Below are 19,134 nucleotides of genomic sequence, written 5' to 3' on the forward strand. Positions count from 1 at the left end.
AGTGGGAAATACAAGAGAAGCGGGAAGGGACTGTCATCTTCAGATAGAGAAGCTGGAATATGAGGAGGGAAACAAGATTTGGTGATGGTCCTAATGTCAGTGGAAAAATAAGAACCAAAATCATTAAACATGGTAACAGTCAACTGGTAAGCAAAACCAGTCTCTATTCAGACAGAAAGAGCTAGCATAACGCAAATTAAACATGTTCCAGCAACATCAGTTTGCACTACCCATACTGATATTCCACAGATCTGTGGCATCAAGACTGTGTCCAGAGATAGGTAGGGAACAGAGCATAAGAAAATATTCTTATAACTCACTGGAAAATAAATAAACAACTTTTTTTTTTCATTTTTTTTCCCTCTCAGAACCCTGAAGTCGTTTTTTTAAAATATAAAGGAACAGTGAATTACAGAAACACAAATTCTCAAACGGCCCCAGACAAACACGGTGCTCAGCGATCAACAGCCAGCAGCCATTAGCTGTTGCTCATCAATTCATCACAAACGAGACATGGAGAGAGGTGTATTCTGTTCCGCAGGTTATGAAAAACCAGTCTCCTTGTCATTAGCAGCCAAATGAAGATGAAAAAGGAAATGAATGCTTTTATTTAGACTCCTGCCAATACTTTCTACTGGTAAACAAAGTTGCTATTGAATGATAGAGGCTGAACATCCCCCTAGAGAGAGTCTGTGTTGCCCAAGGGCTGCATTATTCTCGCTGACACATAAACCGAGGAACAATACGTCAGCTCTGAACTCCAGTCTTCCGTTCTGTAAAATACTGCTCTGGTCAAGCCTGAGAGCCTGCAATCTGTTTTGCGTTTGTTTGTCAGAGTGTTCTTAAATCCATATTTACAAGGTACAAAACATGCCTAAAAGGTCTTCCACAAACGTTCAGGCAGAAGCTATCAAACAAAAGACAGTCTGGGCCAGTTCTCACGAGTTACTTTCATATGGAAGCATCTGTCAGGCCATAGAGTGGTTTCTTAAGAAAGGAACCCAATCCTATAATTTGTGGCATTGAGTATGAGACTGTGTAAAATTCTGGGAACTATGCTGCAGAAATGATTTTGCACTAGGAGGGAACGATATCCTTCATCTTTTCCATCTCTTAGGTTTTACTGCTCTGAGATTCTCCTCTAGTCAGTCGGAACTAAATTACACACTCACAAAGCTCCCAGTATGGTCCTTATTCCCAACTGTTGTAATACTGGCCCAAAGTTACATAGTGTACTCGGGAAATGGTCTCCTTAACCCTTTAGCACCATACTTGGTGTGGAAAAGGCAGGTGGGGTTGTGTGATGCGAGCGCCGGCTGCATCCGTCCCCGCACTGCAAGCTGATTCTCCCAGCAGCATCGCTCTGCTCATACAGACCTAATCCCGTCAGTTCTACAGTGCGGTGCAGCCGGATCTGATGTTTTGCCAACTCCATTTCAATTATGCTAATGTTTAGTAATGTATGATTTTTGCTCCACTCGAACCAGGAATAAACACGAATCAATCTGCACAACAATAAGTTTGCTTTATTTTCCATTAATTTTGCTATTAGATCAACAAGTTGAAGAAATTCTTAATTAAAGATATTACTAACAGCAAGAATATCATCGATCATTAAAGTCCTTATTTGTCCTTTAAAGTATTTATAAGATATCTGTCTTTTCTGTCTTGGCTAAGGCAGTTCTTATTTTCTTGCCTATTTGTGCTGGGTTAACTCTTTTGTCTAATAAATTTTGTCTCCTTTTTTCAAGATCCAATAAAATTCTGATAAACTTTAAAGCTTACATCAGTTCTCAAAGATCTCTGTGGCTTCCTAAAATATTTGTTATACGCTGATCACACAGCTTTTCAAGCGATTATTTTATTTCCTTAGTGTCTTTCCCTATGGCATCACTCCTTATTCCATTCACATTATATATAGGGCTGCTTGTTTGGCATTGCCATCTCTTAATGCTGCTCTTTATCATCCTCTAATTCTCTTCAAAATAAGAACTGCACTTTCCTTTCACTGCAAAAATCCCATTAACTCCATTAGGATTTACTGATGCACATCTGAGGGTGGACAGCCACAGTGAACATGATTTCTGAGATTCCTTGCTTTATGTATATCCTTTGTACTAGTTATTATGAAGTCTGATATCATCTGCAGTGAACATACTTATAAAAGGATATCCTGTAATAAATATACAAAGTTGCCCTGTGGTTTTATTTTATTTTATTTACTTAATATGTTACATCACTCACTACAGCATTTCAGTACAGTAATGTTTAAGGCCAGAAACAGACCATAAAACCTCATTTACGTCAATCTGCCTTGTTGTTTTGCATGTATCTTACTATGATATTTGCATTTAAATAAATCTACTAATTCTTTCTGAAAGAATCATTTGTTTACATTAATAGTATTGATGAAACGCTGACTGTCTTCATGGAATAAAAGAAGAGAGGTTTACTTTAAAAAAAGCATCTTTTATTTGAATAGGAAAATTAATCCTAATGGTGTAAGAGTTATAAGAGTATGCACTGGTTAGCAGGACCAATGCAATGCACATTGTCTGCTGAGGAAATCAGAACAAAAGGGCGAACGAAAGTGTGGCACTGGAACAGACGAGAGGAAGGACAATGGGCAAGGAGATGGTTGACTAGCTGGATCAGGAAAACTGTGGCCAAGCTGGGAAACTAGGGGGAGACGAGCCTTGGTGAGGATAAAAATCTGAGAGAAGGACCAAGAGAACCTCTGAGAAGCTTGCACACCAATATTACAGGAAATTATGATGACTAATTACACGGCTGTCATACATCGTGAACTGCTGAGAGAACAGTACCTCTGGGTGACCCTTGACTAAGTCAAACCTGATGTTCACAGAGTTACCGCAATGACATCCAATATTTTGGAGAAGACAAATCCAGAAAGTCTCTGAAGCAACTGTGTATAAAGCAAAAATAGTTGCTGGGAAAATCATGGGAAACACAGAAGTCATGAGACTACAAGAGACTACAACAAGGTGGAGAAGCTGGAGGCCCTTTCAGGGGAGCAGTGCAGGACATGTCTATCAGTGGCCGGGTTGGAGGAGGAGGCAAAGGGACTGTCACAGCTGAGCAGCCAGTGAAGGCCCAAGGATGGCATGTCTCAGCATCTTTTGTTCTCTACACACAACCAATACCCAAATCCCATCTTCTCATCCTGTAGAGTCCCTGTGAACCCAGGGACAGCACAGAGTACCATTATGATTTATTGTTCTAACCAACGTAAGTATTGCTAAAATGTTGATTTGAGGATAAGTTATGCTCCAAAATTGGAAAAATGTAAAGCAGAGAAGGGTGAAAGAATTACAGTTTCTCCTGTCAGCTCTCCTACTAAAATCTCCTGGTACAGCATGTCTCAACATGAGCCAGCAATGTGTGCTGGCAGCCCAGAAAGCCAACCATATCCTGGACTGCATCCAAAGAAGTGTGGCCGGCAGGTCCAGGGAGGTGATTCTGCCCCTCTACTCTGCTCTTGTGAGACCCCACCTGGAATACTGCGTTCAGCTCTGGAGTCCCCAGCACAAGAAGAACATGGAGCTGCTGGAGTGGGTCCGGAGGAGGGCCACGAAGATGATAACGAGGGCTGGAGCACCTCTCCTGTGAAGACAGGCTGAGAGAGTTGGGGCTGTTCAGCCTGGAGAAGAGAAGGCTCTGGGGTGATCTTATAGCAGCCTTCCAGTACTTAAAGGGGGCCTACAGGAAAGCTGGAGAGGGGCTTTTTACAAGGGCGTGTAGTGACAGGACAAGGGGCAATGGATTTAAACTGAAAGAGGGGACATTTAGATTAGATATAAGGAAGAAATTTTTCACTCTGAGGGTGGTGAAACACTGAACAGGTTGCCCAGAGAAGCTGTAGATGCCCCATCCCTGGAAGTGTTCAAGGCCAGGTTGGATGAGACTTTGGGCAACCTGGTGTAGCGGAGGGTGTGCCTGCAAGGGGGTTGGAATTAGATGATCTTTGAGGTCCCTTCCAACCCTAAACATTGTATGATTCTATGATTCTATGATTTCTGCTCTCTAGTCTCAACTTATCAGGGTATTTTCTTCTAGCAGGGAGAAATCTTGTTGCTTTGCCCATATTCTCCTTGACCATGCTACCAGTTCTGACATGAAGAGTCACATATTTCCTTTCAGCTTGTGTGCACGTAGCTTCTGTCAAGCTAGTCGCTGCCAGCTCTCCAGCTCTCTGTCACTCCGCCGTCAATGTGTCTTTTACTTCCTTCTCCTTTCCTTATCTGTTCTGGCCACCACAGACTGCCTTTGGCCATTGTGCTCTCACTATGCAGCCCCACTTTGGACAATTTCACCTACTTATAAGACTTTTCATCCTTTTATGCTGATGACTCTGCATATTAGTTTTTCCACTCTTGACTCATGTCCGTCCAGTAAGTAGCCTGTGTGAGATACCCTCACCATCCTCTGCACATCTCAAATGGTGATTCTGCCAACGCTTCTGTTCCCAAATCCCCTTATATTAGTCACCAAAACACTACTTTTCCACACTCACACTGTGAAATTTATCTCCTGTTCTGAATACCAAATACATTTTGGTAATCTCTCTATGTTTTTCCTTCTACACATTTAAAATATCGATACACACCTGACCCAAACGCTTTCCATTCAGATCCTTGTAACACTCTCTTCTGATTGCCAGCAGTTGTGTTACATTTTTCCAATTAATTCAAAATCTAACTCATTTTAAATTCCCAGCTTCTTAGCTGACATCTCCAGTCACCTTTCCCCCTTCCTACTTCCCACTGAAATATTAAAATACTGAAAACTCAAATACTGAAATAGAAAATTGAAATACTTCTCCATTGTTACCACAGAGGTACTATTCATACCTTATATGAACAACTCAGTATATGCTCCTGACATAATGTTCAACAACTTCTTATTGCAAAAGCCATTGCACATGTATTTCCAAACTCATAGGAAAAAAAACCCCACTACAGCTCTAATGCCTCAAAAAGATATATATTGGGGGATTTTCTCTTGTTTGTTAATATGACAACACATTCTTAATTTAAAAACATTTATTTTAGACTGGCTGGCCCAAGTTTCACTGTCTCTTTTCACACAGAAATATCACTGAAATTTTGCAGAGAAAACTGTATCGGCACAGAAACTCCTTTCTGTCCTGCACCAAAAATGACGGATACCTCCCCTACTTCCCAGTGTTTTAATGAAGCAGGTTCAAAGCAGTGTACTGTTTGCAGACAACAGCTCACAACAGGACATTTATTTTTAGATTATTCATCAAAAGGTTATATATGATAAGCTGTGCAAACAATTAGATTTCTAAAGTTTGCATAAGTCAAATATTTTGTTTAGCTATAAAAAAGATCAAATGTTGTAGGAGACAGGAAAAAATGTGATGGCCTACTTTCACAAAATGGGAAGGCAGGTTCTTCACAAAGCTACGTGTGAGCTGGATGGCAAATAAAGCTTTGGCTGCAGGCACATTGCATTTTTTGCTTATAGTTAATACAGTGAAAGTTAAAACCGAGCTTACTGGTTTTGACAAAAAACAAACAAAACAAACTTGGTTGCTACAGGCTGATTTCAGGTAGAGTGTAAAATATAATAGAATTTACTTCAATTTTTGTATATTCCCCAACATTTATCAGAGAGGACAGAGGAGTTTCCCATATCACTAATGGGAAGTATGAAGCCAAAGAAAGTATCAGTTTTAAGAATATAAAGAAGATCCTGATCCTAGGTTTTCTATGAAAGAGCTTTCATGATGAGTAACACTGACATGCGTGTACAATGGAAAACCACATTCGCCAGATATTATTTTTATTATGATAATGGCTCTTACCTCCCTGTTCACACAGCTGTTGTGCTAAGGCATCCTTGAATATAACTTGGCCCCTATGAGTAGCTGTAGCCCTGTGAACATAAAAAAGACAGAGTAAATAATGTAGTATACTTATTTATATATGCATATGTATATCTATATGCATTTCTAATCAAATCAGAAGCCCCATTTTGTTTTCTTCCTGTATTCTTCTTTCTGCACGCTTTTAAATGCATAGAATAATTTGTAATGATTGTTTCTGTGCATAGGAAAAGTTCCTAAAGCCAAATGCCTAGGTTAGTAACAAAAACCACTGGAGCCAGGATTCAGGAAGGACATGAGTAAAAGCAAATCTCAAAGTTAAGCACATCACTCTGCCTAAGAAGGCGCATCTGTCTCAGAGCAGAACAGAAGAAATGGTGACAGAGCTGCTGCCCTGTGAAATTAATGGTCACACGATCCAGTAGGCAATACCAGTAGCAGTAGTTATATGCTATTGACAGAAACGCAGAGCTTGAATGGATGTTCAGAAATCCTCTCTGGAAACAAAGGGAGAGACAAGTAAAGTCTCTGCCCCAGGCCTCTGTCAAACATCTCCAGAATAGGAGACCCTACAACATTTATTGGTACGCTTCGCTGGGTTTTGCTGCCAATTGAGTTGTTCTTTCTTTTAATTTCCCTCATTGTCCAGAAAAACCAAATTGAAATACTTTCTCCTTTTTTGCTGTTGTTGTTTTTTAAATCATCATCATTCTTTCTCTTTTTTTTTCCTCAAAGTAAGAAGCCCGGTACCTTCACACTGCCTGTCCTCTAACCATTCACTTTCTGAACAATGGACTGTTTTCTTGGCCTCCTTTGGTCTCAGTTTGTCTCTATCTTTGAGGAAGTCCTACACCTATAGCTGCACACAGAGTTTCTATACTTGAAGTCTCACCAGTTTTGTTTAAAGAACAATTATTTCCGATTAATCACCCCCAGCTAACAGACCAGCTAATGTACAATGGAGAAAGAGTTGTCATTTTGTTTTCTCATAATCAGCTAGAGATACAATGCAATTTGATTTGGTTTTCTCTATCAGAGCTGACATGCTAACACTGTCAGTTATTCTTTATTTCCAATTGTTCATTTCATCCCATCCCTTTTTTCTAAGTGTAGTACTTCACAACTTCAGTTTTATCTTGAAGATTTCAAAATCTTTAACTATTTGCCCATGTTGCCTTTGAATTCTGATTTCATACAGCCAAAGTTCTTCCAATATCTGTCCAGACTCATACACATTCTTCATATGTGTTCTTTGTCCTTTCTCCGAGTCAGTAATGAAAATAATTAACATTAACGGGATCGAGATAGATCTGTATGAACTTCTCAAAATAGACACTGAAAGCAACTTTATGAGTGTTGTATTTCAGCCAGCTGTGTGCCCTCTCTAACAGGTCATGCCTCGCTTGCTTAAGAAAATGTCAGGAAGGAGCATAAAGGAATGATCCAAAAGAAAAGTCAAAATATGTACTTTTTTTCTTGGCTACTAGGCTCTTTACACTGACAAGGAAGAACAACAGAAGTAACATATCTAATATGAAATTTTTCAGACACAGTGGATCCTCAGGGTAAAACCCATCTGCAGCCTGTCAAGAGTACAAACAGGAGTAAACAAAAACTTCTCTGGGATATAATTTGCTTCCTGCTCCTTTAGAAAAGCTTCATTTACACCAGTATGTGTGCCAAGAAATGCAATACTATGGCCACCTGATGCTCCTACGGTTTTTAGGGCATCCTCTTCCTTTGCTTGTGGGAAGGAGAGCTGCATTGCTTTCTCTGGCTGCTTGGCCAGAGGCACACGTAAAGCTGGAGCTGAGCTTGACATGTAGCAACAGTATTTTGGCAACACTCCTAGGATGGCATTACCAGTGTGAGGTTTTGGTTGTAGACCATACCACGTGCACCATGGAAACTATTATAGGATTTCCAACACTTCTGTAAAATACAGAAAAACGTCATGCCAGAGTTCTTCACTAGCATTTCTTCATCTGCTGTCATGACCAGTCAACATACTGAGTACGGAGTAAAATAAAAACAAATACATCTCCCCACAGCATCAAGGCAGGCAAGAAAGCTGAGACTTTAAGTCGTGTTTAAAAGCATGAACTAAAATATTTCTTAAATCTCTTTTGCGATGAATATGCAAGAAACCATGATCACTATCTACTTTTCTGCGATTTCCTTACAGGTATATGTGGACACACAAGTCAGAAGCGGACGAAACGATTTTCAAAACCAAACACATGCCCAGACGTCTTTAAAAGGACGCGACACAGTGACTTCTGCTAGCAGAGCAAACGGCAGGGTATCCCACAGCCAGTGTGGCCTCCAACCCAGCACGAACAGACATGTTTTGCAAGTATGTCTCGTTGTGGGAATTCCATGTTTCGAGAAAAAAACCCTGGGTCTTGGTGCTCCTGGGCACATGTGAGAAAATGCCACACCTAAGGCACAGAAGGTATTTTGTGCATTTCTATCCCTCCCCAGGCTGGCAGGGTGGAAGAGAGCGCTTTGCAGACAGTGAGAAAGAAACCTTGCGTTAGCAGTGGACTGAGACCTCAGCGATGCTGTTTATGCACCAGCCCAGGATCCAGCGCAGGAGGTTGGCAACAATGACAGCAACCACACAGTTCCTTTACAAGGCAGATAGGAGGAAATCTCAAAACACAGCCCACATGCAGAGCGGAGCCCAAGTGCGTGCCTGAATGCAAGCAAATACCAAATAACACCAATAATACCAAACCGTGCACTGTTTACTGGATCTCTGCATGCGTGTGAGAAAAAGGGGATTTGGGGATGGAGTCAGCAGCCAGTTGAATGATCTGCATCTTTCTGTGTCTGGCATCCCTTGCTTGATAACATGGACTAGGAGCCAATTATGGCTGCTCCATAGCGGGAGTGCTCTGTGCCCTGGGGACAGCAGTGCCGTGCAGTGAGGGCACCGCTTCCTGCAGCACCTGCTCACCTTAATGGTACTTTTGCAATGGGCATATGCATGAGTTCTGCAGCTTCAGAGACTTATTAAGGGTATTGCTTCTGTCAGTTTTCTGGTATTATCTGCTTGTTTTATTCATGAAGCAAACGACAATAATGCAGTGCAATTATGCATGAGCTAAGCTACTTTTAGAAAGAAGTGCAAAACGTACCTTTTTCATACTGAATTTTCTTTGTTGGTGATGTTCTTACCTGACAGGTGGCATTAATGGAACAGGATCATGAATGTGGATTTTTCTCTTTGAAAAATATGTAACATATCCAAAACCATATCCATTCCTATATTGACATTCAAGTCTAAAAACTACATAATATTTATAGTAATTATAATAAAAACAACATTGGCAATGCCTGAACAAGACTCTATTAGAGAGTCTGATATCTGTACTGTTTTTCAAAAGTTTCTGAACAGCCTTTAATGTAGTTAAATATTGCTTAGATGAAGAGTTCTTACTAACTATTAATAGCTGTTACTCCACATCAGTCTACAATCCCACTCTGTCGTTGTATGCTATTTATTTCCAGCTAAGGGGCAAGTGACTAATCAAATTTAACCTGTCTGTCTGCCAGAAGACAAGATACATGCTCCATGTGTCCCCAGAGGTAGTTCCTCTGTGGGAATGAACCTTTCCAAAGGGGTGAGAAATGAAAGAAAAATGAGAGGGAATAGGAACATCCTGACATGGTAAGTGAGAGCTTAGAAAGAAAAACAACTTAGAGGTAATAAGGTTCCTCTTTATGTTAACTTCACACTTCCATTAGCCTAGATGTATTTGTCGGCTCGGGGCTATGCAAGAGAGAGGAAAATGTGTTTTTAAAAGTAGCAAGAGGAGACAAACTGCTGACAGAGGAAGAAAGAGGTCTGAACACAAGAAGACTATATCAGGTGTCAAGGCTCACAGTCAGTTCAAGGCATTACCAACACCATGCTTCAATTACAGCAGTTCTGTAAAGAATTTTCCTTCCTAAACCACAACTACTCAAGCTGAAATTGGGTGCCAATAAAGACTGTCACTGAAAAGCAAAAAAAAAGAAATATGACTTGCTGATTCTCTACTTAAACTACATACAATCCACATCACATGCAAAAGAGGACTTGAAGTGCCACCCTGCTCAAGTGCTAACAAGCTTAAAACCACTTTATTCGAGTGCAGTGTTGTCAGCTCCTCTGAACACAGCCCAGGTAATATCAATTTGTCCCCTGTGCGATGGCACACATGGCTCTGGGTGATTTGGGAGAAAGAAATCCAGAGACGCTTGCATACATTCATGAACCTGTAGGCAGAGAGATGTCTCTCCAGCCTCCTGCTGATCAGATGCAGCACGCTGAGCTGTGCTCCCAGGACCAGGGTACCTTACAGGGGAGCTTGGCAGCTGTGCCGTTCCCTGGGACAAATTCCTTTGGGAGGGGGCTGGGAAAAGACTCAGGTTTCCTACAGTAAAATACCCCATCTCATGACATCTCCAAAGAGGTTTTCCACAGGACCAGGGAAAACAAGGTTGTTTTTTTTTTTACCTACACTAGCAGGGTTTAACCCCGTGCCCGCTGCTAGCAGCTGCATCGCGTATCTGTACACAATGGTTCATGACTGCTTCCACTGGAAGAAGTTTAGGGTGATATCCACAACGTCAGCTCCAGGGAAATCGGTGACTGACTATAGAAGCTGAGATTGGTCTTCCCAAACCCCACAGTGCCGTCCTCCCAAATCAGATCTGATCCACGGACAGCCCAGGTTGCACTCCCTCCCCGCCGCTGCGAGGAAGAGGGTCTGTGCTGGGCGTCCGACAAGCCTGGGCTGGAATGGAAAACAAAGCAATGCCTGCCCAGTAACGCCTGTCATGATCCTATATTGAAGTATCTCATACTTCACATCGGATTCCCAGGCATTGCTCACAGACCTTTGTTCACAGGCTGCATTTTAAAGGGAGTGGTTTAGCTGAGGGGAGCACAGGCAGGAGGGTTCGCCGGACGGAGCCGTGAAAATTAACTGGTTGACTTTTAGTGCGTTGTTAAACTTGCATGACCATCTCTGCTTGTAGGGTTGTCTTGTTTTAGCTGTTGTCTTTTTTCAAAAAATATGCTTCCCGAATACCACCTAATGAAGGGATCCCCAAATAAAATTACTTCAAAAGCAAGATGGAGACAGGGCCTTCTGGAGATTAAGCACACAGGGTAGTTGTGTCCAGCCTTTCTTGGTGAGAGAGTGAAACATTTTCTTGCAGTGTCCTGCAGAGGTGGTTTGATGCCCATTTATTGCACGTGGCAAGAGGTGAGGCCAGGTCAATGCATGGTTTAGCCTGTGTCTCCAACCACAGCTGCAACCTCCAGTGACAATTTCTTCAAGAGCAGCCAAGACCAACATATTAAACATGACTGGGAGACGGCACCGGTGTCGGGGCCAGCAGGGAAAATGCACAGAGCACTCATGCTGCTGGTCCAGAAGGCGCCTGCGTGAAGGCTTTCAGCTACTGGTTAAATGCCTCTAAGCTGTTTTTTCAGTTTCCACTTGACATGCAAGCACAGCCTAATTCAAGTAGCAGGAATGAGATTTGTGTGTTCTGAAAGGCATATTTGTGACTCTGCCTTTCCCTCCCTGTCCCAAATGGCTTCTTCCCTGAGATGATATAAAAAATATCATCCATCCTGACCATATTCAGCTGAAACTGCCAGGGAAATTAGGCAAGTAAGATGTAATTACTTATGTAGACATTTGTTCAAGAGATTGAAATTAGCACACTTGCTCTAAAAGCCTCGATCAGAGGTGAAACATCTTCAGAGGGAGAAGATTAAAATGACCAGCAAAAGCTATGGTACATGTTAGAGGGCAAAGAGCAATCACTTCATTTGGGGCATCTGTCCTGAGACAAAGTTTGTGGTTCATATTCATAAATTATGCTCATGACTCACTTCATGGGTGAGTTAAGGCTCCTTTGCCTTCCTGTAGAGTAAATGCAACAGGAATGAGAGCCACCTCACTTTCACTCTTGTCTCTGACTTTATCTCAGGGGACCGCACATGTGGGGAAAGAGTCAACCTAAGGGCATGGTATCTTTGCTAAAATGAAAATTTTGTTTAAAATTTTGAAAATAATAAAGTGTAAAAGACAGAAAATATAGAACAAATGTCAAAAGCCTTCTCAGCAAGAGCCGATAAACACCAAGGAAAGAAATTAAATTCTCCTTTCGCAAAAGTTTTTAGTATTAAACTAAAATTTAAAGCCACATATGTGCATTTCTGCATATGAAAGCAAAAGCATGTGTACCCATTAACGACTACCTTTACCTGAGACCACATTGCCATTAATGAAACATGCATCAAAATATTGATAAGGCTGGCAGAAACTCTCCCTGGGTTGGGATAAAACGCACTGTGAGCAGAGATGGGTTATTTCTCCCTCCCACACGCTCTCAATGCACTCTGGAAAGCTAATTTTAACTCTTTCAGTGCTGCTAGATCCAGCCTGCACCCAGCTGGTCTTGCAGAGCTTTTATCTCATTCAGTGCACTCTACGCAAAACACATTTTTAAAACCTACAACTTCAACCACACCTCAGCCTCTTTTAAAGCGTGCAATGGTCTGTGCACACTCCTGTGGGTTGACCTGATGAGTACATTTTTGACTGTATAGGTGGTCCAGTGCACACTTGCAAGACATTTATGAGACATAAGGCAGGCTTTGTTGTTGCTTTTTGGCATTTTGAAAAAAAAAAAAAGTTATATGATGAGAGACAATATGATAAGTGGAGGAATAGAGCAGTTAAATGGTAACATCAGTCCAAAATGAAACAGATGTAATTTTTCATGGCTTAACATAGAAACCTATGCTAGTCTGTGTACACTTAGGATGTGCTGGTCTGATTAGGGGGTGATTTAAGTATATATTTAAGGTCTTTCTTTAATCAAGATTTGAATAAAAGAAACATCCTCAAGTAGAAAAATGAATGAGATAAACATATAATTGTAGCCTGTATTACAGAGAATGGATCTAAGGTTAAGACACTGGAAGCAGAAGGGTGCACAGGCAGCTCCAGACCCTACACTTCACAATTTGTAAGAACTTTCTTCTGTGGTCCTAAAAACACCAAACTTTTGATTGGTTGCAAGGTATTAGTATGAAAGAGGGATACAACAGAACAGTATATATGCATTATGAAAGAGAAAAAAAAAGTAAGAATTATCATTTTAAACTCTATGTAAACATTTTCATCTTCCTTTCCCTTGTATCTCAGAGAACAAAAAGATGGGGTTTTTTGTTCTATCTGGTTTTATGTGACTAGAATGATTAAGAGCTTCTTGCTGACTGAAAGCAGATTAGGACAATACTTTCTTCTCAGCTACAGGAAATCCAACATTTTCATTAGTATTTTGCATTGTGTGATTATAAAGGAAAGCAAATTCTATTTTTTTCTACATTTTAAATAAAGAGTTATTGCAGTGGCATCTGCCAAGCCATCAGCTCATATAAATAATAGAACAAGCATCCATTGTCTCTCCACTGTCATAGTGCCAACAACTAGGTCCCTGTTTTCCACCTTTTTCAGTGTTTGGGAGAGGATGCTGTCCTTGTCTTAGGTATTGTAATCTATTGTACTTCATTATCTAGTGAAACATTGATTGTGTGGATTTCAGGTTTTTAATACATTGAGTATTTATAACTATCGGAAATCAATATTTAACCCTAATCTAATGAATATATTAATTGTTTTCTGTATAAAAAAATACTATTTTTCCCAAATTTTCCTTGTGTAGTCTTCTAAAGTCTATATTCAATCATGATATCACTCAATCACCTAAACTATCCTTTAAGAACAAAAAAATCTTTGTCTTTTCATATATTAGAAGAAGAAATGTTACTGTGGATGTTGAAGTACTTGACACCTGAACATGGAGGTATCAAGTAAATGGACTTGCAGCACATCATAGTTATTTCCTATATGCTTCTACAATGAGTATAATCCTTTTCTTAACAACATGTACTAATTGACAGTGCTGATCAACTACAGTAAGCTCAATGGAGGCCACCAAGATGGTTGGTCTGAAACACCTGCCCTGTGAGGAGAGGCTGAGGGACCAAGGCTCATTCAGCCTGGAGAAGAGATGACTTTGGGAGGACCTGACAGCAGCCAGTCAGGCAGGCTGTGCCATTTCTCCCCGTCGCTACTGTATTTTAAGATCCAACTGGATTAAAGCCCTGAGCAACCTGGTCTGACTCTGTTTTGAGCAGGATGTTGGACTAGAAACCTCCTGAGGTCCCTTCCAGTCTGCGTTATCCTGCAGACCCATGATTCTAAAGTTTTTCATGTCAGGTAAATGTAAAGAAACGAAAGTAAGGTTTGCATCTAATCAGATTAATCAACACTTATTTTGAGAACTGCTTTACATAGCATAAAAGAATTAATTAGTTCATTATGTCCAAGACTTTCCGTAAATACCTGTGATATCGATTCTCCCTATTTGTGAGTTTATGGCTGTATATTTCAGAATATCCATCAGAAGTGCCAAGGGTTTTGCATGCTTTCAGAAAAACAAGAGTTGGCAGGTAGTCGATGCTCCGGTGTTTTCTGGTGTGATACATTTTTACATGAAAGCTGATAAGAAATAACATATTCAGCTAGAGTGAAAACTTAAAAACATTTAAAATCTAAAAGAGTAAAATCTGAAACAGTATATGAGATCCTATGATGAAAACAACATTGGTACTAAAAGATCCCCAGTAATGGAAAAAAGTGTTATTTTAAGGCCACCTTTTCAGTTCATTGCTCTCATGTGATTTGTATCACTATCCGTTTCCCTGATAAGGTTTAAGCAGCCTACTCTAACCTGCTTTACCTGCCCAGTGTTCCCAAAGGACATTGCCAGCAGCTATGGATGAGCTGGACCATATGAGAATCTGGAACCCCACCATCCCCTGTATTTGCTTTGCAACCTGCTCAGAGAAAACCTCAAATAGCCAAATTAACCCAATTTCTTAGAAAACACTCATTTCAATATTAATGACAGAGATGCAACTGGTGCATCCACAATGTGCAAAGCCGCTTACAAGGGAAGGATAAAACCTGCCTCTTTAATCTAAAGCTAGAAAATGTTCCATCAAAAATCAAAATGTCCACAAGCTGCACCCCGGAGCACATGGGGCAGGTTTCCCTTCCTAAGGCTTCACTGAAGATTGAAATATTACACCCCTTGTCCAATGTTTCTCTACACTCTTCCCACTGTCCTAAATGTTTTCAAAGGACTGCAAAACAAATGAAGTATGCAAACTTTTCACAGATTGATGAAAATCAAATTAAGGAAGAACTTGCTACCATTGTTCTTGAAAAACTGTTATTCTCTCCTTATTCTCACTTGCCTGCTGCAAGCTGGGAATACAGTGAACCTCTTGAAAAAAATGCAGGGTCACTAATCATATAAAGGACAGTTATTTCTCCTGTATGGTTTTTAATTTTCAGCCAAATTTATGTGTTGGAAGAAAACATATATCCCTTAAGACCCTGCCAGCTCACAAATAGAAACAGGCAGATGAAATATTGCCTTAGGAGAATAGCTGATTCCATCAGCCACTGAAAAAATGTCAAATTTGTGAAGTATCACAGAACTCCAGCCAAAACAAGCAGGTGGAATGACATCAGGTACACGGCAAAAACTGGAGAGACTACAGTGAGGAGGTCTGGCATCATTAACAGGAGCTGGATGTACTGGGGAAAGGTAGGAGGATATCAGGGACCCTGGAGGTATTGCAGGTGAGGCTGAGATGTAGCACGAGGGCACCTGGGAGCACTGCAGTTTGGGTGCTATGGGGACTTACTGCCCAAAGACGTAGGAAACTCAGCTTCATGGGCCTTTCTGCTCACAGCACAGTTAGGCATTTCTTCAACTAAGATGATTGTTTCAGAGATGCCCATTTGAGTAACGTCCTAAGGTTCAGATTAAGAGGCACTTGGAGATCCAAATCATCTAAATTGTATCCAATCTGTGTCCCACCTCAGCCAGAGAAATCAAATAAAAACACATTTAAAAGAGAATAATCTGTTCTCTACGTCCTTCCACAATAGGTCCTGTCCTCCAGCCCTGGATTCCAAACCAGCAGCTTTCAACAGCTGTTAGGGCTGCGCAAAACCCTTGTGCACTCCTTCTAGGGTGTTAGCAGTGCCCCAGCACCCCTTGGCCCTGGCCTCCACTTCTGCTGCAGCCGGGAACTCTGCTCCCTTGAGCTGGTGCTTTCCCCCTGCTGCCAGCTCCAAAACGGGTGAACTGAGTCGCGGGCAGACCTTTTTCTTCCTCCACCCAGGAGACCATGGCCTGCCCACACAGACTCCTCTTCACATCTCAGAGAGGATCACAAGATCATAAGAAAATCCAGGCTGGAAGGGACCTCAGGAGATCTCCAGACCAACCTCCTGCTCAAAGCAGGGTCAGCTACACTAACACAGCCCTGCTATGCCTTTTGCCGCGCTGCCCGATAGCATGTGCGGACTCACAGCTCTGCTATATCTGAATGTTTTTGCATCTGCTGGGGTTATCAAGATGATTTTAAACAAAAACTTCTCCAGGAATTTCAGCTTGGTCAGTCACTTGACACATACAAATAGTCTCAATTCACAACTCATTTGGACAAGAACCTCCCATATAATATACTGTTACAACAATAATGAGTTGGAAGTCGTGTTTCTCACTACGAAACAATCCATGATTTATCTCGCTTAGAAATAAATTACCCACTAAGCTACATTGCCATAATATCTCCTTTTGATATTGTGTGGATAATAATTCTTTAAGCCTATTATTAAGAAGGACATCAAACTCTAAAACCCTTCTCTTAAAGTAAAATATTAATGAAGAGATTTATAACTACAGTCCTGAAAGAAAACAGAGTAATAGAGAATCTAAGCAGTAGGGTAAGTACTTCCAGGATAGATGGCTGGTCTCAGTTCTTTGTTACTGACTCATTTTTCCTCTGAGCAAAGATTTGTTTTCAGAAATCTTTGGCAGAATGAGCATAACACTAGAATGAATCTTTGTAGAAAAATATCTTCTTGATGTTCTGAGACTTTTTAGAGCAGTCCGAACGCTGGATTCCCTATGCCCGAGATGAAAAAAAAACGGCAATATTGGGTGAAATGCAACCAGACTTTGAGTCTTCATTTATTTGCTAATGACGGTCTCCAATCAAAAGGAATGCATTGGGAATTCAGTTCAGTAATGTTGCCAGGAAGGTGAACTTTTCAAATACAAACAAATAATTATTGCTCTGTTACATGAAATATTGCTTGGGAGCTCAAATTCCCATGTCTGGAATCCCAAATACCAAGTATTTCAGATGAAGGCATTCATCGGAGACTTGCACATCTGGTGCTGTACACGACAGAGTGGTGCTGGAAATTAGGGAAATTAATCTGTAATTTGTATAGCTAGAAAGTTTATGGCTGATTAATAAAACAGCAAACTTGAGCTAACACTTAGCGATAAAAGAGGACCTCTTCTCAAAACTGATATTCTAATGGGTTTTTCAGAGTGTCACAGTTTTAAAGATGTTTTTATAAAAACTTTTTACAAGGGTATATAGTGACAGGACAAGGGGCAATGGCTTTAAACTGAAAGAGGGCAGATTTAGATGAGGTACAAGGAAGAAATTTTTCACTCTGAGGGTGGTGAGGCACTGGAACAGGTTGCCCAGAGAAGTTGTGAATGCCCCATCCCTAGAAGTATTCAAGGCCAGGTTGGATAAGGTGTTGAGCAACCTGGTGTAGTGGAGGGTGTCCCTGCCCACTAGATGATCTTTGAGGTCCCTTCCAACCCTAAACATTCTATGATTCTATGATCCCATGAAAAAGATTGCATCAAATAAACAACAAAAAATGTGGCTTTCTTCTCATGAATCTGTCCTCTTCAACTAAGAAACTTTGAGTAGTAGGTCCACCACTGCATTTAGTACAAGCCCCTGTACCATTAAGGATGAGACACTTCCCATAAGCTGCTCAGGATAAATTCAGGAGTATGTCAGGATAAGTCAGAGAGGTTTTCTAAAACCTTGGTTCTTCTGAGCACTCTCCTTGGCAAAAACATCCTAAGTACTGGCTCCCGGCATAGTCCCCTGGCAATGGGAATCAGTGACATCCCATCTCTCAGACAAATCTTCCTGTGCAGTCTAAGTAAAAGTGACCAGATGTCTGAGCATCACTGTTATGGATGGATTCATAACAGACACTAGATATGAAGGAAAGTCACATAAAGGTACCACAAGTATTTCCCATTTGAAATGGCATTTCCTATTTTGAATAGTCACCAAACATCCCATGATCTCTGGAAAGAAAATCACATGTCTGCACAAAGAATGGGTGAAAACTTGAAAAACTACAACAAAAAAACAATATATCATAGAATCATAGAATGGCATAGGCTGGAAGGGACCTTAGAGATCATCTAATCCAAACTCCCTGTCATGGGCCGGGATGCCTCTCAACTAGACCAGGCTACTCAAGGCTCCGCCCAACCTGGCCTTGAACACCCCCAGGGAGGGGGCATCCACAACTTCTCTGGGCAATTTATTCCGAAGTCTTACCACCCTCGTACTGAAGAATTTCTTCCTAAGATCTAATTTAAATCTGTTCTCCTTCAACTTAAACCCATTTCCCCTTGTCCTATCAGTGGACACTCTTGTAAAAGTCCCTCCCCAGCCTTCCTGTAGGTTTCCTTCAGGTATTGGAAGGCAGCTATTAGGTCCCCCCGAAGTCTTCTCTTTTCAAGGCTGAACAATCCCAGCTCCCGCAACCTGTCCTCGTAGCAGAGGTGCTCCAGCCCTTGGATCATCTTAGTGGTCCTCCTCTGAACACGCTCCAACAAATCTATGTCTCTCTTATGGTGGGGATACCAAAACTGGACGCAGTATTCGAGTTGGGGTCTCACAAGAGCAGAGTAAAGGGGGAGAATCACCTCTCTTGACCTGCTGACCACGCTTCTCTTGATACATTCCAGGATGTGGTTGGCCTTCTGGGCCGCATGAGCGCACTGCCGGCTCATGTTGAGCTTCTCATCTATAAACACCCCCAAATCCTTCTCTTCAGGGCTACTCTCAACCCACTCTGTGCCCAGTTTGTATTTATGCTTAGGATTGGCCCAACCCAGGTGAAGGAGCTTGCATTTTGACTTGTTGAAGCTCATGCAGTTAGCACTGGCCCATTTCTCAAACCTATCAAGATCCCCCTGGATGGCATCTCTTCCCTCAAGTGAGTCCACGGCACCACACAACTTGGTGTCATCGGCAAACTTACTGA

The 19,134-nt window shown here is 41.3% G+C and overlaps 1 protein-coding gene across 2 annotated transcripts in view; it reads right to left on the reverse strand.

Moving 5' to 3' along the window:
• RELN (reelin) overlaps positions 1-19,134 on the reverse strand; it is a 308,977-nt gene that overhangs the window by 173,595 nt on the left and 116,248 nt on the right. For both annotated transcript variants that reach the window (XM_086611234.1, XM_086611233.1), the window contains exon 4: positions 5,852-5,922. In XM_086611234.1, coding sequence (XP_086467360.1) covers positions 5,852-5,922 — 71 coding nt within the window. The remainder of the gene's footprint in view (positions 1-5,851; positions 5,923-19,134) is intronic.

The sequence above is a fragment of the Tauraco erythrolophus genome, chromosome 4, assembly GCF_009769465.1.
Source record: "Tauraco erythrolophus isolate bTauEry1 chromosome 4, bTauEry1.pri, whole genome shotgun sequence".
NCBI classification, from domain to species: Eukaryota; Metazoa; Chordata; class Aves; order Musophagiformes; family Musophagidae; genus Tauraco; species Tauraco erythrolophus.